The sequence below is a fragment of the Crotalus tigris genome, unplaced genomic scaffold (genome assembly GCF_016545835.1).
Source record: "Crotalus tigris isolate CLP2741 ecotype Arizona unplaced genomic scaffold, ASM1654583v1 scf7180000023738.1706062, whole genome shotgun sequence".
In the NCBI taxonomy this organism is placed as follows: Eukaryota; Metazoa; Chordata; class Lepidosauria; order Squamata; family Viperidae; genus Crotalus; species Crotalus tigris.
The window spans coordinates 127003-148985 of record NW_024100150.1 but is presented as its reverse complement, the minus strand read 5'-3'; the positions used below and the strand labels follow the sequence as shown (position 1 = coordinate 148985).

At 53.8% G+C, this 21983-nt stretch overlaps 2 protein-coding genes across 4 annotated transcripts in view; one reads left to right on the top strand and one right to left on the bottom strand.

Moving 5' to 3' along the window:
• The window catches only part of BOP1 (BOP1 ribosomal biogenesis factor), a 58807-nt gene that overhangs the window by 29786 nt on the left and 7038 nt on the right, over positions 1–21983 (top strand). The window lies entirely within an intron of this gene.
• Positions 7995–16990, bottom strand: SCX (scleraxis bHLH transcription factor). The gene is made up of 2 exons (XM_039321314.1): positions 16021–16990; positions 7995–8662 (listed from the first exon to the last, which is right to left on the bottom strand). Exons 1-2 carry the CDS (start codon positions 16567–16569, stop codon positions 8624–8626), a joined length of 588 nt encoding a protein of 195 aa, XP_039177248.1. The 5' UTR covers positions 16570–16990; the 3' UTR covers positions 7995–8623.

Sequence of the window (21983 nt, the reverse complement as noted above, 5' to 3'; positions counted from 1 at the left end):
GTGTAAATGTAACACCACGGAGTCAATTAAGGGTTCGGGGGGGGGGGTGCCTGCTTGAGTAGGGGGTTGGACTAGAAGACCTCCAAGGCCCCTTCCAGTTCTCTGGCTAGTTGAATCCTTGAGTTGAAGGGGCCATTTTCATCAGGGAATTCACCTACCTGCACCATGCAGAAATCCAAAATAAAATATCCCTGGCCTTTCCAGCCTCCATTTGCACAAATCTAATGAAGGGAACCACACACACACACACACACACACACACACACACACACACACACACACACACACACACATCCTGCCCCACCTGCCCGGATCATCAGTTCACTTGTCGAACCTCTCTTACCTTTATGGATTTTTCCCCCCTAGCATTGAATCGGAACCTCCTCTTCTGGACTCTGCAGCTGTCGCCCAGGGCCTGGCCTCTCCCCCCCCTTTCAGCCCCAGTTGTGCAGGGCTCGTTAGTTCCTCTTTAATCAACCAGTATATATCTCAGGAAGGAAGCGTTTCAACCGTTCCCCTGATTTAATGGTGCATCTCTGCCAGCCGCTGCCTGGATCCTGCCTTGGCACTAAGGCACGAAGAAACGGCACACAAAAGACGAAGGAGATGCTGCATTAGACTGAGGAACGAACACACTGGCTCTCCAGCTCCCCCCCCCCATTCACTGAGGCTGTGTTGTGCTGTGGCTGTGGGCTCCAGTGCCCTTCCTGCCTTCCCTTGTTTTGCCCTGGGGATGGGTGGAGACTGAAGGCTTTTCTGAACGGGCCGTCAGTCCCCAACGTCGCCCACCCCAGGTACCTGCGATCCTTGGAAGAGGAAGCCGGGCGGAGGGGGACTGAGCCCCGTTGGGAGAGGTGCCACGTCCCTGACTAGCTCGGAGCTCTTGTTCTTCCCCTACTTCCAACTCTTTCCCAAGATGCCCCAGAGCCACCCGATAGTTTAAACCAGTGTTTCCCAAACTTGACAATTTTAAGGCATGTGGACTTCAACTCCCAGAATTCCACAGCCAGCGTTGCTGGCTGTGGAATTCTGGGAGCTGAAGTCCACATGCCTTAAAATTGTCAAGTTTGGGAAACACTGGTTTAAAAGATGGAGGAGGGGGGGAAATCCCACTCTTGTCCTTGTTCTTCCCTCTTGCTTGAATGAACTCACAAAAATAGACTTCTGTTAAGTGTGTAAATATCGCTCTCGCCCAAGGAATTGGTGACGCTCTGACCGGAGCCCCGGATTCAAGAGGGAGGGGCAGCGGGGACGATGGCTAAGGATTCCCCATCGCCCCTTTGTACCCCCTGAGCCTGCTCTGGGCCTGGGTCCCATCCCCGGCAAAGGGGCTTGGCCAGTGGCCTGCGAGAAGGGAGCCAGCGATTAAGGCCAGGCAGGAGGAGCCGGGCGGGGTCTGCCCAGACTCTCCCCCCTCCTTTGGGGGCCTGGCCTGCTTAATTGGGCCACACTGGACGCTGGTGCTTGGTTTCGCCACAGGCCAGCTCCCCTTTTATTTATATATCTGTTTTGACAAAGGCAACCTGCCGAAAGGATGAAGGTGACAGGGTGGAGAGAGGTCATCTTCGGTTTGCCCTAAAAGTGCTTTTTCCAAAAGGCAGTTGGGCTTTCTTGGGGTTTTTTTTCCCCCCTTGAAGACATTTCACTTCTCAACCCAGAAGCTTCTCCAGTTCTTGGGTGAGAAGCAAAAAAAAAAAAAAAAACAAAGCCCCAAGAAAGTCCAGTTGCCTTTTGGAAAAGCCCCTCTGGGGCCACCGTGACCCGGAGGGTGGAGAATCTCCACAGTCATCTTTGGGTTGTTTTCCTCCAATTTGGGCAGCGGACAGTCTCCTCCCCCGTAGCCCCTGCCCTGGTCCCTCTCGCCAGCAGAGGGATGTGAAGACCCCACGCCTGGAGACCCGCACCCTTTGGTCTCACCTGGTCAGCTCTGCAAAGGGGTTAGGTAACCACTACTCCCCCCCCCCCGCCCAACCTTATCCGGAGGATGTCGAGACGGGGAGTGCTGTGATACTTAATAGCGATCTGGTGGGATTCATTGTTCCAGCTAGTAGCAAGGAAGCACATTTCATCCAGAAACCGTATGAATTACAAAATGGGAAAGTTGATCTGACTCCAGGCTTTATCCTTGCTGTTTTCAGTTAGAGACGTTAGTAGTCCTGTCTTCAATTAGTCTGTCTGAAGGGGGGGGGGAACCCGAGGACCGGCCTCCTCGGTCCGTACTTGGTCTTCGCATCCGGCATTACCCAGGGCTTGTGTGGTGCTCGTAATAGCCGGCAGTCCTCCGGCGCTTTTGACTGCCAGAGGTGGCTTTTATTGGCTGGCTCAGGCCAGAGGGCCCCCCCCCTCAGACCTTGCCTAGAACACTGAGCAGGTCTCCCCCTCTCCGGGTCTTCCCCGCAGGCAGGCAGGCTGTGTTTCCCCGGAGGAGGCTCTTTCCTCCCTTTGCCTGCGGATAAAGGGGGGCTGTTGATTTAAGAAAGCAGCAGTGGGGAGGAGGGGGGGTCTGCTGCTGCTGTTGCTGGATGTCCTGGAGCTGACAGGGGAAAGCGAGTGGGATCACCCATCCCCCTACCTGGAGAGTGGGCGATCCAGGGCCGGCCGGGAGCCTCTGGCTCTGAAAAGGTGTGCAGAAAGAGGCTGGATCCATGGCCACTTAGAGGGCTGTCCTGCAACTTCCCCTTTTCTCCCTTCAGCCATTGGCCAGGAGGGTGTCACGCACGGGGATACCTGGCCAGAGACTCGCACTGGGGAAGGTGCGTGCGTGAAAGGAGTTGGGGGGGAAGCCACCCCCACCAGCAGGCGTGAAGGTCACCTGCTCTGAGCGGGCTCTGAGTTTTCCCCTGAGCGGGGGGGGGGGGCCCTCAAGCTGAGCCATATTGTTTATGGGGGGGGCTTCCAAATTGCATTCCAGGTGCAGGAGCTCCGCAGATGTGTAAAGCTTAGGTAATAATATATTTTTTTAAAAAAACAACATCGGTAACAACATAAATAAGTTAGGGTTTATATCGCTATGTGTGTAGTTATGTGTAAGCCTTCTACTCCACTCCCACAATTTTATTTTTTCCCGTTGCTTTTTACTTAATCGGTAAAAATGAAAATTATTAGAAGCCTTCCGATGTTGGCAGGCGGTTGTATTTTTCTTGGAGGTCCTGAGCCGGAGGAGGATCCATCCATTAACGGCCTCTTCAGCTGCCCCCCCCCCCAGCCTCCATCAGTGTGGGGGGGAGTTAATGGCTCTGCAACCCCCTGCGAGTGACGTTTGAGGGTCTGCTTCCTGAAGTGCTCTGAGTGGGGAGCTCCTTTGGACCTCCGGTGGTGGTAGTAGTAGTAATAATGATAAAGTTGGAAGGGACCTTGGAGGTCATCTAGTCCAACCCCCTGCTCAGGCAAGAAACCCTATACCATTTCAGACAAATGGCTGTCCAGTCTCTTCTTAAAAGCTTCCAGTGTTGGAGCATTCACCGCTTCTGGAGGCGGGTTGTTCCCCTGGTTAATTGTCCTCACTGTGAGGAAGTTTCTCCTTAGTTCTAGGTTGCTTCTCTCCTTGATGAGTTTCCCTCCATTGCTTCTTGTCCTGCCTTCAGGCGCTTTGGAGAATAGCTTGACTCCCTCTTCTTTGGGGCAGCCCCTGAGATACTGGAAGACTGCTGTCCAGTCCCCCCTCGTCCTTCTCTTCATTAAACTAGACATCCCCAATTCCAGCAACCATTCCTTATATGTTTTAGCCTCCAGTCCCCTGATCCTCTTTGTTGCTCTTCTCTGCACTCTTTCTGTGTTTGTTCCTCCTGCTTGGATAATTTGTGCCCTCTCCCTGCTCATCCTGTCTCCCTGTTTGCTTGTGGCCCAGCAAACAAACTTGGTCAGCACCGGGCAATGCTGGCTGCCTTTTTTAATGGCTGTCTGGCGTCCCCTGCCTGTGTCCACTCTTCCTGAACATGGGGGTTGCAAGAGGTCCGCGGAGGAATCCTTCCAGGGAGCCAGTGTGGTCCAGATGCAACCCGTGAAGCGGAAGGAACTTTTTGCTCACCTGTTCTGTTCTCCCGGTTTTGCTTTTGGGGATAGGAGGCCCTCTCACTTTCCCTTCCCAGACCACTCACCTTTCCTTTCTGCTTAGAAAATATTCAGAGGTACTGTGCTTGTGGTGGCATAAGCATCGTCTAGGCCAGGGGTAGGCAACCTTGGCTCTTTTATGACGCGTGGACTTCAACTCCAGCTGTGCTGGCTCAGGAATTCTGGGAGTCGAAGTCCACGCGTCATAAAAGAGCCAAGGTTGCCTACCCCTGGTCCTAGGCCTTCCGCCGTTAACACCAGGATTTCAACCACAGTTCTGCATACGTGGGCCTGACTGGGATAGTCTCCCATTTTCCAAAGTGATCTTCGTCCGAGTGTCACCCTCCAGGTGTGCTGGATACACAACTTCCGGAATAGTGACCTAGAACCCAAATTCCCAGCCAGCATGGTCCTTGAGGAAAACTGCTCTGAAAGACAGTGGAGAACACCCAGTGAAAAGCCCATTCTATTGTTTTTCTTCTTATATAATGTGAATTGTTGCTTCCCCAGCTCTCTCCCACAGTATTGCGCCTAGGAATGCTCGCACCTCACAGAGTTTCTGTCCCTCAAGCTTAACCGAATAACAGAGTTGGAAGGGACCTTGGAGGTCTTCTAGTCCAGCCCCCTGCTCAGGCAGGAGCCCTATACCATTCCTGACAAGCGGCTGTCCAGTCTCTTCTTAAAAGCCTCCAGTGTTGGGCACTGGAGCAGCCATGACGTCTGGAGGCAAGACATTCCACTGATTAATTGTCCTAAGTGCCAGGAAATTCCTCCTTAGTTCCAGGTTGCTTCTCTCTTTTACTTTCCATCCGTTGCTTCTTGTTCTGCCCTCAGGGGCTTTGGAGAATAGCTTGACAACCTCCCACACACTTCTTTGTGGCAGCCCCTCAGATACTGGAACACTGCTGTCAACCTCTGCTAGCCATAGGGACAGAGGGCCACTGACCATGGACAGAGGAGAAGTGCTTCTGAGGAAATGAGGCTTATAATTCTGTTTGATCTTTAAAGCCAAAGCTTGTTATATGTGCCAGATTTGGCCATTCTGGTTGTTGTACATTTCTGCAAAGGAGTGAACTGCCTCTGTTTGTTCTAGGATTCAACAGAACTACCACAATTGACTTAAGAAATCTTTTATCAGAAGTGGAACTGTTTCAGAAACCCGAGTTTACAAGTGTAGGATTTGTTGTCTGAGAAATAGCTGCAATTGTTTGGGTGCCACAACTCTCTCAGTGAGCATGTAGATGGATGTAGTTGAATCCATCTACCTTACTGCTAGAAGAACCATATTGTTTCCCTTTTGTACAGCACAGTGTGCCTCCCAAATGACAAAGGTTGCTAAAAAGATGCTGGCTTGACAGCGGTGGATGGGGGTAGGAGTTGCCCCAAAAATGAATGTTCACTTTTTCGCAGAATAAACCCTTTTTCCTTAATATGTCTCTGAGAACCACTTTGGGACCTGTTTCAAGGCACCAGGCTGGAAACCCCAAGTTCTAGTCCCATCTTTGGTTTAAGCCAGGGGTGGGCAACCTTGGCTCTTTTTATGACGCGTGGACTTCAACTCCCAGAATTCCTGACTCAGGAATTCTGGGAGTTGAAGTCCACATGTCATAAAAGAGCCGAGGTTGCCTACCCTGGCTTAGGCAATCAGGCTGGAAAGTTGCATAGTTTGTGGCTAGGTGTCAAGACACCCAAAAAACCAGCCACACAACTCTGGTCATGCGCAACTTGGGGCCACTGCCCCTTCCACGCCACTTCAGGCTGTGCCATTGCAGGTGAAAGTTCTTGTGGGGGGAAGAAAAGGACAAAAAGAACAGAGCATTTAAATCAGGGGTGGACAACTGTGGCCCCTTTACCCCCCCCCCCCATGGCTGGCTCAGGAATTCTGGGAGTTGAAGTCCACAGGTCATAAAGGGCCCATAACTACCCATCCCTGATTTATATGAGGCTGGGGTTGTTGCAGGTTAAATTGGCTACCCTTAGATAGGGTGGCAGCTACTCTGAATGTTTTTTTTTTTTTTTAAGGGTATTTTTCCTCCAATGCTGACGTTTCTGTGGAAGTGGTCTGAGAGCAAGAAGTGGGCAGGCTGGACTTGGCCAGTTGGGGGATCAGGGCCTCCCACTTGCTGCAGAGGAAAGCAAAGTCCTCTTTGCTCCCGTGTCAACACTTTGGTGCCGGTTCAGGAACTTTCAGTTGGTTAATCCTGTGCTGCAGGATGAGCCTGAATCCAGCTGCATTCACGTCTTTTGGCGTTCAGATTTTCTTTGGGCAAGGATGCGGGACCTTTGCAACGTCACTCTTTTGGGGACCCGGCAGCCAATGTTTTTCTCCGGATAGAGGAGGCATCCTTACAAGGCCACCAACATTTAGGCCTTGTGTTTTGTTTAGAAACCTTCAGGTCTCAGTCTAAATTTCTTCCTTGGCCGCTGGGCTTTTCTTAATGTTTGGGGGAGAGTCTAGTTCTTGGGCAGCAGCGTCAACTTCCATCCTTCCTTTAGTCTTGGCCTACAAATGTCCCCCCCCCCACCCTCCAGATGGTTGCTCTGCTGTCAACATGCAGCTGGTCTGTCCCGTGACTGCATTAAGCCAAAAGGGTCCTTCGCCCAGGTCCTCTTTCTAAAAGCAGCCCTCCGCGTGCCCTCCCCATTGTTTGAGTCCCCTTCCCCCTCTTTTTGAAGCCCTTCCGAGCTCATGGATAATACTGGGGTTGTGGAAAATAAAGCTCCATAAACTAATCTTCCTCTCACTGAAAGGAGATGCTTTTTTAAATGGGGTACACAGAAGCCCCCAGAGGCTTCTCCCCTGCATCGTCCCAGCCCCCTCCTGGGGCCAACGGCCCTTCCCGGGCTGCCTTGGCCTCCTGCCTTCCCAGCCAGCTCCTGACCAGCCCTTCCCTTTCGCACACGGCTGCTCAGGCTGCCTCCTCTGCCAGGGAGCGGGCCTCGTGGGTTGGCCAAAGCCCAAGGAAACGCAGATACGGATAGTCCTCGACTTACAACAGCTCGTTTAGTGACTTCAAAGTTACAGCAGCACTGAAAAAAGTGGCTTATGACCGTTTTTCACATTTACGGCCATTGCTTGGCAACCTGCTTGGCAACTGGCACGTATTTGTGACGGTCGCAGTGTCCCGGGGTCATGTGATCCCCTTTTGTGAACTTCTGACAAGCAAAATCAAGGGGGAAGCAAAGGCACTCAACAATGGCGTTGCTAACTTCGCAACTGTAGTGCTTCACTTAACAGCTGCGGCAGGAAAGGTTGTAAAACGGGGCAAAATTCACTTTACCGTCTCACGTAGCAACAGAAATTTTGGGTTTAGTGGTGGTTATAAGTCAAGGACTTCCTGTAATTGTCTCTGGGCTGCCCTGTAATAAGAAGCGTTAATCCATTCTGATCCCACATCAACACAAACGGACACGAATCTTGTCTAAATTAACACACAGTACAAAGTGTCTATGGAGGTTCTCAATCGTCCAGGTCGCAGTTATCCCAAAGGTGCTTTTTTCACCAGGCGACCGGGTTGTCTTGTTTTTCTTTGAAGACGTTTCGCTTCTCATCCCAGAAGCTTCTTCAGCTCTGGTGGGGATTGGAAGGGTTTATATTCCTCAGCAGGCATCTGGGTGTTTGCCTCCTTTGAGAGCCGTTGAGGCCACCTGGAGGCTCACCTGTGTCCTCAGGGTCACCTGAGTGAAGCAAATGGGGGTGGAGCCTTTTTGGAACTGCTGAAAGGACGGTGTGGTAGACTGGAGATAGAAGATGTCCTATTTCTCCCCCTCCACCACACAGTCCTTTCAACACTTCCAGGAAGGCCCCACACCCATTTGCACCACTCAGGTGACCCTGAGGACACAGGTGAGCCTCCAGGTGGCATCCCAAAGGTGCTTTTTCAGCAGGCAACTGGACTGAAGAAGCTTCTTGGATGAGGAGCGAAACGTCTTCAAAGAGAAACTAGAACAGGGGTAGGCAACCTTGGCTCTTTTGTGACTTGTGGACTTCAACTCCCAGAATTCCTCAGCCAGCAAAGCTAGAAAGTCCCCCCTGGGACACAGCACGAAGGGAGAGTGCCTGCGACCCCTGGGCATTTTGAATCCGACTGGAAGCAGCAGAACCAAATCAGAATCCATCAGCCAAAAGTCTGAAAGGACGTTTATGGTGCATATTTACAAAAGATCACTATATAAACAACTTGGGTTTTATATTATTATCAAGGCAAAAAAAGTCCAGCCAGTCCTGATGGGAGCCCCAGCCAGAGTTTTGACAACAGGGTGACCCATAACCGCCGAAGGGGCGCTCTCGGCCGCGGTGCCCTTTTCTTCTCGCCTCCTAGGATGTGGGTCCGTTAAGACGCCTCCGCCCGATGCTGGTCCCTTTGCCATAAGCGCCTTTCACGGCCTCCCCTCTGCCACATTGGCAGCTCTGGGCCTCCTCGGCTTGCCTGCAAATCCAGTCTTGGGGCTCTCGGTCTCTCCCCATAAGTTCGTCCTGCTCCAGAAGGCGGCCAAGGGCAGGCCAGAGGGGCCCGGCCAGTTGCTGCCACTGCTGCAAGCTTCGCCACCACCGTCCTGCTTCCGCGCGGGGCTAGCTCCGAATGGCTGTCTTTCTTTCTCGGTCTTTACTCTGCAGGGGTAAAGGAGAAGGGGGAGATTATGCAAAGCCATCCAGAACTGGCTCCAGGTCTATAAACAAAGCAACAGGCTGCCGGCCCTGGTCCTCCTCACCGCACGGCCTCCTTCCTCTTGTGGGTGCCAGATTTCTAGCCTTACCCCCCTGCACCCTTCCTGTGCCCAAGTGCCAACAGCCAGAGGAGCCCTTCCGAGTGAGCGCGGGGCTTCCAGGGCTGCCAATTGCCCCTTTCCCACCTGCCTCTTTATTAGGATCCCTCCCCGCGTTTGGACCCTCCCCTTGGAAGGAATATGCTCTCCGTCCTTTGCTTTCCTGCAGTTAGGAAGCAACTTGGGGGGGGGAGGGGTAGTGTTTAACTGGGCGTCTTTGGGCTGGGCAATGGCCAGAGTCTCCCTGGCTGGTCATCATTCAGAGGCAGCTTTTTCAGGGCCTTTGGGGGGCCTTGGGGTCAGGAGGCCCCTCGGGTGGGATAAACGGTCAGCGGATGGTTCTTAATGGGCAAGCCCATCCTTTGCTAAAGAGGAGGGGTGAGCCCAGGAACGGCCACACCGAATTTCCCAGATGTTCAGGCCCCGAGAGCCCGCTTGCTGTCTGGAGAGGAAGTGGGGATCTGGAAAAGGCTGCCCCAGGTTCTTCCCCTGATCCCTTTGCTTTCCCACTGCCCCTGAAAGCAGGAACCGTAAATTAAGGGGGCTACGCAGCTGGCTTCCAGGTGCCTCTCCCTGCTTGCTGAAGTGCCTGTGGGGGTCCCCGGGACCTCTCGGTTCAGCTTGCTTGCGGCTTCTGAGTCGGTGCCTGAGAGGGAGGGGAAGGGACCCCCCCCCCTTTTGGGGAACTTTGCCCAGGAAAAGGGTCCCTGGCTCAAGGGCGCTCATGGGAGCTTGCATGGCATTCTCAGGAGTGGGCTCCTGCTGGCTTCTGCCCAGGTTTTTGGACTAGGGAGAGGCTCTCCGCTTGAGCCCCTACATGCCGGCCCCTTGCCTTCTCCAGAAGGGGGACATGGCTCCTTCGGCACCCCAAAACACTGCAGGGGGCTCCTGGGGCTCTTGAAGCACGGCCATCCAGTGACTACCGGCTGGCCCTTGCAGCTCGAAGGATCCAGATATCCCATCTGGTCTTGCTGTGTATGGAGGTCTCCCCCCCAACCCCCAAACATGCTGTGAATGCCTGACCCTCTAGACCTGGGGGGGGGAGCTGCCTTGGTGGAGACAGGCTTGACTTCAGAGAGGGAGCAGATTCCCCCCCCCCGTTAAAGAAACTTGTGCTTCACGAGATGTGATAGGAAAAAGCAGAAAAACTCCTTTGAGTTCTGGGACCCATTTGGTTCCCTTCCTTTTGTGTGGAATTCTGTTTGGGTTGATGAGAGTGAACGTGGGGGGCCGGGACCCTGGAACTTCTTCACCCTAGGGGCTTCGGAGACATACCGCAGCCTCTCAAAGTCCCAGTTTCCCCGTCAACCAGGCAGACGGCTCCCCCGCCTCCAGAGACATCTTGACCCTCCGTTAGGAGAGCGAAAGCCGAGAATCTGCTGGAGGGGGGCCAGAGGCCTTTGCCTTCCCCCCCCCCTCCACACTTCTGATTCTTTCCAGCCCCACCGGCGGTGGAGAAGGAAAGGCCTAGGGTCCCTCTGCCAGTGGGACAGTCTGAGAACGAAAGGCCAAGCTGGATGCAGCGGGGGTGGGAGGACCCCTCCTTCCTCCTTCCCAGTCCTAGGATCGAGAGCAGAATTATTTTTAAGGGATGGGACAGAATTGTATTACTTAGGCCAGGGGTAGGCAACCTTCCCCTGGCCGAGGCTTTTCCTGGCTTGTTGTGAATAAGGATTTGTACTCCTTATAGGGGGCAATTGTGGATGAAATAGTCGAAGGGCAGGTGATGCAGCCATTGGGAGAAAAGCTGGTTTGCTTATTTTCAGTGTTTTGTCGTTTTGCTTCTGAAATGTAACATTGCAACCTGGAATGCGCACTTGTGTTGCAGCACCTGGTCATCCTTTAAACATGGGGGTCCCAGTAGCTGCAGCCGCACTCAGGGCAGGTGGGTGAAAGAAAGCATGGCTGCCTTTGCCCCCCAAAGAAAAACGTCACCAGCAAAACACCACAAGAACCATGTGGCAGCGGTTAAAGAAACGTTCTGTGCTTTTAAGCAAGTTTCAGGCATGGGAAGAATGACCCCCAGGAGGGCTTCCAGAAGGATCCTTTGTGGAGGCCTGGTAGCCAGACAGTCTTGGCATCGGAGAAGAATGTCAAGTGAATGCAACTAAAGAGTCTCTTGTGAATGTCTGAATCTACCCAGTGGGTGTCTGTGAGCCCTTTAAGGACTGCTGCACTTAAACTCTCTGCCGTTCTCAAGTAGCCCAAAAGGGCACCTTCCAATCTCCCACCAAGGTCCTGGAGCCCCTCCGGGCACCAAAGGCCTCCTGTTGGAAAGCCCTTGGGATATACTTGGCATTGATTGCATTAGCGTTTGTTTTAAAAAAAATCAATAAATTGCTAGTTAATTTGGCTAGCTATTGTGGGAAGTAGGGCATTGGATTAAAAGTACAATCTTAAAGTTCTTAAAGTGCTGTCGGGACAGGAAGCGAGGTAGAAAATGGCGACGTAGAACCCTCAACTCGGCCCCAGTAGTTGGCTGGTTGGCTTTGACCCACGTGCCCTCTCCCAGCCCGAAGGAGAGGCTGAGGTAGCAGTGCTGTGTGTGGTGCCTTAGGCTGCTGCATGAAGGGCGGAATACAGATCTAATTTAAAAAAATTAACAAAATCCAAACAAAAATTAACAAAACCACTTTCATTTTTGGCCAGTGCTCTGAGCACCTAGTGCAGCAAAACCGTTGGTGGCTATGGCTGCTTTCATGCAATTACTCTCCATGGGGGGGGACGCAAGAGGGAATTCCGTACCTGAAAAGATAGCATTGCCTGCCAGACTTGGGGCAGCCGCTCCCCCCCCCCATTGTTCCACCTCTGTCCTCCCACCGGCATCAAGATGAGAGCAGCAAAGGTGGGGCAAAAGGCCTGCAGGAAGAGGAGGGGTCCCCAAGCCCTCTTAGGAGGTAGCCAGCCCCAGGAAGACGCTGAACATGGGTGGATTACGGGGCCTTCTGAAGTGAACAGTCAGGGCTGAACGCGGCTACCTGCCCTCGGCTCCACGGAAGGGAGCCCCCCCCCCCCACTTCTGAAGGCCGGCTGGGGAGACCTCTGACTCGGGAGCGCCTCTCCTAACAGCTGCCAGCCTCCTTTGGGGACGTGCAGTGTCAGAGCACACACACACACACACACACACACACACACGTGGGCAAAATGACTCAGGTTCGAGCCCAGCGTTTCTCCTGGAGTGTCCTGAAACGACCTGTGGCTGTCCGGGAGCCCCTGTCCACGGAGGGGATCCTTCGGGTCCAGAGGAACCGCTGACCTGACCTGCTCTAGGGCGGCTTCCTGGGTCGGCTTTGGGCCTGCAGCTGTGGCCCCCTTGCTGACTTCGGCAGCGGCAGCAGAGGAATTCTGGGCTCTACCTGGCCCATTTTTTCCATGCAGCGCCTTTTCTTTCCTGTTAAAAAATGGTTGGGGGTGCTATTTTCATGAGGTGGGTGGCTGCATACATCTGATAAATAAAATAAATAAATGCTGCCAGAACTTGCTGTACTTGGTCCCTTCAGGTCCAAAGACGCCCCACCTTTGAACTCCAGCTAGGTTTTCGGGTCTAAGTACGACTCCCCCAAGTTGCCCCCATGATGCCAGCCGTTATGAGGCGGCAGCTCCTGACTGGGGACCATTTTTAGTGAAAAGCAAGACTGCCCAGATGTGAATTGTTGGAGGAGTTCTCAACTTCTGTCTGGGTCACATCGATTGGGAACCGGGAGGAAAGCCTTATTCCTTATTCCTTAATATGGATCACAGACAAATCCGACTAAGAAGGGTCGGCTTCATCCTCCTAGCTGGAGAGTTGCTCCTTCCTGCAGCCCTTCTGGAAGTTTCATATGAGATCATTTCAAAATCCTTATTTGCGTCCTCTGGGTAAACCGGCCGGGAGGGGACTGACCCTGGCAAAGTGAAGGGAGTGCCGCTGCTGTTATAATTAATTTTCCCAATTGCAGTCCTAATTGTAGACATTGTTTATGAAGCTGATTCACTTGTAAGTGGGTCAAACGGTTGCAAAGGCGGACTTGCTCTCCACATAGAGATGTTTCATAAAATAGCCCTTGGTTCCTGGGGGTGGTCATCTCTCCCCAGTGCATATTTTTTTCTCCTTCTGGGTGATGGATGTTGCCTTCTGAGCCGTGACCTTTGGAAGGTCTCCTGCTCCACAGGTAGGTTTGCAGAAGTGTCTGCCCAGGAGCAAAATCTCCCCTTTCATGCTGAAACTCAAGAAGGTGCGTTTCCCGTGGCTGTCCCTGCAGCAGCCTCTGTTCCTGGATGCCACAAGGCGTATTTCCAGTGTGCCGCTGCTGTTGCTCGAGATTAAGAGTACCGCCTGCATGCGTGGACGCTTCCCCCTCCGCGGTCCCCCTTGCGTGCCGCTCCTTCGACGGGCAGAAGGACTCTGGCTGGCCAGTGCAGCTTTCCTTTCCCAGCCAGGCTGGACGTGGCCGAGAGTTTTTCTGTCTTCTGGGGCTGCTCTGCTCTTGCCCTGAACTCTTGCTGAAATTCCTCAGGAGAGCAACGGGAGGGGAAAAATGCGCGCACTCCCAGATGCAGGGTCCCAACACTCACCAAACAGAGAAGCAGAAATAAGGCGTGCAAGTTTTGTGTCTGTGAGAAATGAGGCCTGAAACCACAGCCCCGCTAAACAATTGCGGCAGCTCACAAGGGTTTGGAATTTGCATTGCAAACATACGCCTAGGCCATTTTTAAGAAGCAGCTTACTTTTTCTCCTGGTCCTCCTGCTTTAGAGGAGATTTGAGGTATCCGCCTGCTGTTGAGGGCTGAAGGGGCCCCAGTGAAGGAGATGGACCAGGAAGCTGGTCCTTCCCACGGAGACTCGTTTCCTCTTGGGTCTGTGGGATCCGGCATTCAGGCTGTGCCTCTTCCTCGCTCCTTCCGCCTTTCAAAGGCTGAGCCTGGAAGGGAAGGCCGCCTGATTCGGCTTCCCCTGATGTTCAGGTGGTGGTGGTGGCCACCCCCTTGTGTGGCCGCACACGAGAGAGAGAAGGGGAAGGAAAGGAAGCCCCATCGGACAAGGCCACACGCTTCTCTTTCCCCAAGAAGCTTGCATGTTTTGTTCGTGTGAAGTGTCTCATCCAGGATGAGTAAATGGAGAATTGAGGTCACCCCCTCAAACCGGCCAAGATTGAATTCTGATCATTTTTCTTTCTTCCTCAGACGCCTCTCTACGTCCTTTTATCTTCTCTGGTTCCACAGACTCTTTCCTCATACGTTAACCCAAATGCGCCCGTAATTAAGATTGATTTGAGGAAACGTGTCGGTTGCCCTGTGTAGACAATTACATCCACAGATAGTAATCTGGGGACCCACGGGAGTTGCGGTCCAAGAAATCTGGAGGCACCCCCGTTTTTTGCTCCTGGACCACATCCGCTCCTCCTCTCTCTGTCTGCGAAGGGAGAACACATGGCGTCCTTTGGGGGGGGTCAGACGTTCCCCTTCTGCCTTCCGCTCTGCGATTGGACCGAGAGAGCCTTCTGGGAAGCCAGATGTTCTCCTGCTCCTGGAGGCTTTGTCCTCTGCATTGCTGGCTTCTCCCAGAGGTTGCAGGCCTTTTGACCAGCCACCCCGCTTTCTGCCCTTGGGCACCCCAGCCTCTGTAGCCTCTTGCCGGGAGGACCTCCACGAGGAAGGGGGCTGTCATTCTGCAGGTCTGGGACCTGCTGAGAGCTAGTTGCCTTAGAGGGGGTCTGTACCCTAGACTAAAACACAGCCCTTTCTTAAGCCCTTAGACGCAGACGTGGACATTTGCATGGCACTTTCCGTTAGGATACAAGTTCTTGTGGCACATTGTTTACGAACTTAAAAGAGTTTCCTTGTCTCTATTGCTGGCTATTATGGAACTAAAATAAAATAAAATCTAAAACAGTCAATGGGAAAATGCATTTTTTTCTTACTTTAAATATTTTTTAAAAGGCTTTTTTTAAATCGCAGCTAAAATCTTCAGGAAGGATAGCTACTACCGAAAGTGTGCCAAATGTGTCTGTTGCCACTCCGTGTTTTATGCTTTAACAATAATTAACATTCCTTGCTAAAGTCTCTCAATCGAGGGCCTTTCCGTCAGATACTTTGAGCCATACGGAGGGAGGGTGAGCAGCAGCCTGTTCCCGTGCCAGACCAAACATCCCGAGCCGGTGGATAGCCGTCCTAAGTAAGAGGGGACCTTTTGCTTGGCAGTCACGGTGCTCATAGGACCCTAATGGATACTCGCCACGGTGTGTGTCTGTGAAGTGAGGAGTCTCCAGATCTAAAATGTGTGCTTCAGGACCCTCCTGGCTGGCAGCAGCAACGGATACGGCAGGGGTGGGAAGATCCAAGGCGGGGGTTCCCCAGGCCTTGGCATGGTCTTTGTTTCCCCACCAGACTAGAGAGAGGGGCTTTGCTGGCAGGAGGCATCCTTGAGCAGGCAGGACCCCTCCCCTTCCCCAAAGCCCCCCCCCTCCAGTGGATCCTGGAGCAGGCTGGACTGAGGGACCAGTGGGACTTTGTGTGGAGTCCCCCAATGGAGCTCCTTTAGCACCTCTCTCTCCATGCCCCTTCCTCCATAAAGGTTTCTTTGCTCACGGGGATTGTGCAGTGTGCGATATTGTGGGTGGGTGGGTGTTGTGGGCAGGCAGGTTTCTTTGCTTCCGGCTTAACAGATCAATGGGGCGCTGCCTGGAAGGGCTTCCTCCCCCTCCCTTAAGGTAACCGTTGCATCTGGAACGGACTCCAGCCTCCCAGTGGAAGCCCTCTGCTCCTGGGAATTACTGGGGCTCCGCGGGTAATAAAGGTTGGGCACCTGAAGGGCCCTCTGGGTCTCCCCGGAGCAGCCCAAATGGGCCTGCTGGCTCCAAGGAGGATCCCGGTCCCTGCTCAATATTGGTGTGTTCAGGTGGCCTGGCTGGAGCGTTGAGAAAGGCTCAGGTTGCCGGTACAAACGATATCTGAGAGCAGCCCTTGGCTAACCAGAGATTGTCAGGATGGCCCAGTTCTGGCTTGCAGAAAGCCAAGGGCTGCTCGCCTCTCTTGCTTCCCGTCCCCCTACCCCCCCCCGTCTCTGGGCTGCCCTGCTTTGATCTCTGGGGGGGGGTTCTATTAGGTGGAGTGGGGGACACCCCCCCCCCGGACCTCACAGAGAAGGGTGGCGTGCGTGTCTCAGCTTGGGGAGCCCCGCTCTGACCCCCTACCCGCCTGCCTCCCCCCCCCCGCGCCACTCACCAGCTTCCTCTGGTTGCTGAGGCAGAAGGTGCAGATCTGCTTGGGCTGGGAGCCCTCGCTCTCCTGGGCGGCCGGGCTGCCGCCGCCCTTGCCCGCGCCGCGGTGGAAGAAGGCTGGGCCGGCGTGGCAGGGCTGCCCGTCCCCGCAGGCCTCCCCCGCCAGCAGCACGTTGCCCAGGTGCGCGATGTAGCTGGAGGCCAGGCGCAGCGTCTCGATCTTGGAGAGCTTGCGGTCGGCCGGCTCGGTGGGGATGAGCGTCCGCAGGGCGCTGAAGGCCGTGTTGACGCTGTTGGTGCGGTCCCGCTCGCGCGCGTTGGCCGTGTGCCGCTGCCGGGGCTCCCGGGACACGCCGCGGCCGCCCTTCTTGCCCGGCCCGCGCCGGCCGCCCGGCAGCCCGTAGGCGGCCGCCTCCAGCGCGTAGGGCTTCTCGTCCGAGCCGGAGCTCTCGCCGCTGCCGTTCTCCTCGTCGTCCTCCTCCGACAGCAGGCCGCTCACCTCGGGGTACAGGAAGCGGCTGGGCGCCGAGCGCAGCAGGGCGAAGGAGGACATGGCCGGCCGGGCGGAGGCGGAGGCGGGCGGCCTCAGCTCCGGTCTCTCATCTTTCGGCCGGCGGGCGACTCCGCGCCGCTCCCCCGGCGTCTTTATCCCCGTGGCCTTTTTCGACTCGCCCGCCTCCTCCGCCGCCTCTGGAGAGCGGGGCCCCTCGGCGCAGGCAGAGCCTCACGTGCGGGCGGCGGCGGCTCCTGTAAGACGGCAGCGGCCGGACCGGCGCGCGCGAGTTTTATATTGTCCGTGAGTGGCCGGCCGGAGAGGCGCCTCCCTCCCTCGCTCCCTCCGTCTCTCGCGGCGGCGGCGGCGGCGGCAGCGGCAGCTTCACGCCTACCTGAGCGTCCTCCTGTTGGGGGAGCCCCCGCCCCCGCCCGGGGGCTGCAGTCTGGAGTGCTGGGAGGGGGGCCTGCGCTGACTTCACCTGTTGGATGCGGAGCTGGGGCTGGCTCGGAGCTTCCTGGGCGGGGGGGGGGCAGAGGGGAGGCGGCAGGAGGAACCCATCCCCTCTCCCTCGCAGTTAGGAGTGTCCAGTTGAGGTCAGCCCAGTCCAGCCAGAGGTGGCTGGGGAAAGACAGCCTGGTCTTGGCCAGTGGGGAGGAATAGAATAGAATAGAATAGAATAGAATAGAATAGAATAGAATAGAATAGAATAGAATAGAATAGAATAATAAAATATAGAATAGAATATGGAATGGAATGATGATAATAGAATAGAATTAGCAGATTGTAGAACAGAATAGAATGTGAAATGGAATAGATATGGAATGGAATAGAATAGAATATGGAATGGAATGGAATAATGATAGAATAAAGTAGAGTAGAATAGAATAGAATAGAATTAGCATATTATAGAATAGAATAGAATAATAAAATACAGAATAGAATAGAATATGGAATGGAATGATGATAATAGAATAGTATAGAATTAGCAGATTGTAGAACAGAATAGAATGTGGAATGGAATAGAATAGAATATGGAATGGAATAATAATAGAATAGAATAGAATAGAATAGAATAGAATAGAATAGAATAGAATAGAATAGAATAGAATAGAATAGAATAGAATAGAAAATATGGAATGGAATGGAAATAAAATAGGAATACAAATGGAATAGAACTGGAAGGGACTTTGGAGGTCTTATAGCCCAGCCTGCCTTCCGCCAGCAGGAGAACCTATACCAACTCAGACAAGTGACGTGACTGTCCAGTCTCTTCTTAAAAACCTCCAATGATGGAACATCCACAACTTCTGGAGGCGACCTGTTCCACTGATTAATTGTCCTCACTGTTAGAAATTTTCTCCTGTTAGGTTGCTTCTCTCTTTGGTCAGTTTCCATCCGTTGCTTCTTGACCTGCCCTCTGGTGCTTTGGAGAATAATGTGACCCCCTCTTCTTGGTGGCAGCCCCTCAAATACTGGAATATTGCTATCATGTCACTCCTGTTTCTTATTTTCTTTAAACTGTCCAACCGTTCTGCATATGTTTTAGTCTCCAGGGCTGTGATAATCTTAGTTGCTCTTCTCTGAATTTTTAACAAGGTCTCAACATCTTTTTTGTAGTATGGTGACCAAAACTGGCTGCAATATTCCAGGTGTGGCCTCACCAGGGCTTTATAAAGATTAACCCTTGCCAGGCTGCTACTCTGGAGAAGCTGCCCTGCTCCTGAAGGCCTCAGCAGCATCAGGCTCTCCTGGTCTTTGTGTATGGATCCCATCTACACCCCGTCGGATCCGCTGTGGACTCCGGTCGGGTGGCAGGAGCAGAAAACCTCCTCCGTCATCCAGATCCCCCCACACATTTTGGTTCCAGTCCCTCTGCACCCTCCTTGCCAGGGTCTTCAGATGGGGCCAAGCCAGGGCAGGCAGCAGCCTCATGGAGCTCGTGGCGCTGTCGGTCTTGAGGCAAGGCTGGTTCCTCTCTTGATGCAGCATGCAGGTAGGCTACGCTGGGCACTGCAGGTTTCACAACACACAGTGAAGCATCAGCAGCAAAACCTGGACCGCTTGTTCGGCTGTAAAGAAGCAGGCAGTTCAGCTCTCTTGGCTGGGTTTTATCTCTCCCCCCCCCCCCCGAGTTGTTAGATGAATAAATAAATCTCTGTCCGACCAGGTCCCACATCTTGCTGGTTAGAAGATGGGTAGCTATGCTGGCTGAGGAATTCCAGGAGCTGAAGTCCACAAGTCTTAAAAGTGGTCAAGGTTGCACACCCCTGATTTAAATAAATAAACAGAACCTTGTGGGAACAAATATGGCGTCCCAAACTTTAATCGTGACCTGTTGCATGCTGGGAAGCTGACTTCCAGTTCTGGGGCCCTCGGAAATGGCTTCCTTTCAGGCCGGCCGGCCAGGCATACGATAAGACCGAGCAGTTTCAGTTGTCTTTGGGCTCGGAGACCTGGGATCGGGTTAGCACCCCGGGCAACCACGTTCGGCCTTGGAGCTCGGGCCAGGAGTTCTTCTCTCGGCAAGGGCAGCTGCTGCTCCTCTCTGGGGAACCGGTGGCACCTTTCAGGTGCATTTGGGTCCCCCCCCCCCCACTTCTGAGGAGCCCTGGCTGGGGGCCGCCGGTGTCCTCTCCAGAAGGAAGGACCTTCCCCATCTGCCCCCAAAGCACCTAACCTTGGGATCTCCTGGTCAAGCTGCCTTGGCGGGCCCAGGGGTCTGCAGGCTTTCCCCCCCCTCGTGCTAGGGAGGGAGAGGCCAGTCAGGAAAGGGAGGGGACAGGGCAGAGACACCTGGGCTTCCCGGCCTCACCTGGCCAGCACAGGTCAGAAGGAGAGGCCAGGTGAGTGCTTCTCGGCTCTGGGCAGCTGAAGGGAACGCAGCCTTGCAGGACCCCTGCCCATGTGGAGCTGCAGGGAGACCTTCCTCAGCCATAGGACGCCCCTGCAGTTAGTTTGCTCCAGTCTGGATAAGAGAAAGAGTCCTTTCTCTCTCTCTCTCTCTCTCTCCCACCCTCCCTCTCTCTCTCTCTCATTATCTCTCTCTTTCTCTCTTTCTCTTTCTCATTATCTCTCTCTCATTTTCTCCCTCTCTTTCTCTCTCATCTCTCTCCCATTCTCTATTTCTTTCTCTCATTATCTCTCTCTCTCTCTCTTTCTCATTATCTCTCTCTCTTTCTCCTCTCTCTTTCTCTCTGTCATTCTCTCTCTCATTCTCTCTCTCGGTTTCTCTCTCATCTCTCTTTCTCTCATTCTCATTATCTCTCTCTTTCTCATTATCTCATTCTTTCTCTATTTCTCTCCCTCTCTCGCTCTTTCTTTCATTCTCTTTCTCATTCTCTCATTCTTTCTCTATTTCTCTCTCTCTCTTTCCCTCTCTTTCTCTCTCTTTCTCTCTTTCTCTCATCTCTCTCTCATTCTCTCTTTCATTATCTCTCATTTTCTCATTCTTTCTCTATTTCTCTCTCTCCCTCTCTCTCTCTTTCTCTGTCTCCCTCCCCCTCTCTCATCTCTCTCATTCTTTCTTTCTCTCATTATCTCTCTCATTCTTTCTCATTCTCTCTCTGTCTCTCTCTCATTCTCTCTCTTCTTTCTCTTTCTCTCTCTCTCTCTTTCTCTCCCTCCCTCTCTCTCTCCCTCTCTCTCATCTCTCATTCTTTCTTTCTCTCATTCTTTCTCATTCTCTCTCTCATTCTTTCTCTATTTCTCTCTCCCTCTTTCTCCCTCTCTCTCTCCCTCATTATCTCTCTCATTCTCTTTCTTTCTCTCATTATCTCATTCTCTCTCTTTCTCTCATTCTCTCTCATTATCTCTCTTCTTTCTCTCTCATTATCTCTCTCTCATTCTCTCATTCTTTATTTCTCTCTCTCTCCCTCCCTCTCTCTCTCCCCCTCTTTATTTCTCATTCTCTCTCTTTCTTTCTCTCGTTCTCTCATTCTCTCTCTCATTCTCTCTTTCTCTCATCTATCATTATCTCTCTCTCATTCTCTCATTCTTTCTCTATTTCTCTCTCTCTCCCTCTCTCTCTCTGGTCCTCCTCCATGGGCCCTTTGGGTTGGCAGTCAGTCCTCCTAAGGGCATCGGACCCTTTGGGGGAAGGCCTGGGGCTGCCTCCCCTGAATCTGCCCAGGGCCCCTCCCGGCTCAGCCTTTCTCCGCTGGGGGTTGCCTTGGGAAGCTCTGGAGCAGAGCCAGCAGTGTCTGCCCAAGGCTGGGGGGGATTTCTCTTCCCTCCCCTCCTCCCCCACCCCCAAATCCGTCTGACACCCCCTCCCCCCTTTCCCTCCGGCTGCTCCCCCTTCTCTTCCTTCTCCACGTGGACCAGCAATTTTCGAGGCAGGGCCGTGCCAGGAATGCACACCCAGGAATGCCTCGGCTCTTCCAAGAGCAACTTCCAGACGTGTGGCTGAGTGACGGCAGTGCCTTGGGGGGGGGGCTGATGTGTTAATTGTGGGAGGCAGCTGGAGGGGCGGGAAAGCTGCTACTGGCATCAGCTCCACGTAGGAAAGGCTCTTGGCTGCTCTGCTCTGCTCTGTGCTCCTCTCCTCTTGGGTGCCTCCTCCGCCCCTCATTCAAAGTGCACCTGGGGGGGGAGAAGCCATGCCAGGTGGATGTCCCACCCCAGCTCTGGCAGCAGACTCGGGGCTCCCTGTTTGCAATATGCCTTTCCACTTATGGCAGTTCCCCTTTCCCCTCTGCTGCTGCTGCCGCCCTGGGAAGCTCCGCTGAGATGGGGGGGGGGCATTTGCCCTTACTCAGGAGCTTGGGAAAGGGGCTGTTCTGGATCCCTCAGATCTGCAGGAGGCGGAGGGACAGTCGGGCATAAAGGCAGAAGAGGCTGGGCATGGCCATCTGTCACGGGGGGGGGGACAGGAACAGCGTGCCTGCATCCTCAGAATCCCCCAAAGGGTTCCTGGGACCCCCGTTCCTTTTGCTTCCTGGTAGGTGCCTGGCTGGGGGAGGAGAGGCGCTTTGGGGATGAGTCACCTGGATATGGTCACCATCCTGGGCTAGGAAATGAATTCCTGGCCCTGGGAGGGGGCGGGAGGCTCTTGTCCTCCTGGAGAGCTTATGAAGCATCCCATCTCAGGGCCTTCCGATTCACTCCTTGCCTCCATGTGCTCATTGGGGCCTGGAGGGCGACCCAGGTGGAAAGGGGGGGGGGTCCCAGGGTGCCTCCAAGACAGGGAAGCAGATTCCCCCTCCGTCAGCTGGCAGGGAAAGGGTGGAGTGGCCGGCCAGCCAAAGGCGCCCATTAAAGCAGCCGAGGAGCCCGGCTCCCTCAGGGTGGCCAGAAATGTGATTTCCAGCAGAGACTCAGCTTTCCAGTTGGTGGGAATGGGCCACAGAGCCCCCGATGGTGGATGGTTAAGCAGGTCCATAATGCTGAGTGCCTGCTGCCTCTTGGGAGAAGAGGGGTTTTGTAGTCCTACCTTCGCTGTGTGCCTGCTTGTGTTGCTCTCCGGGGGCGGC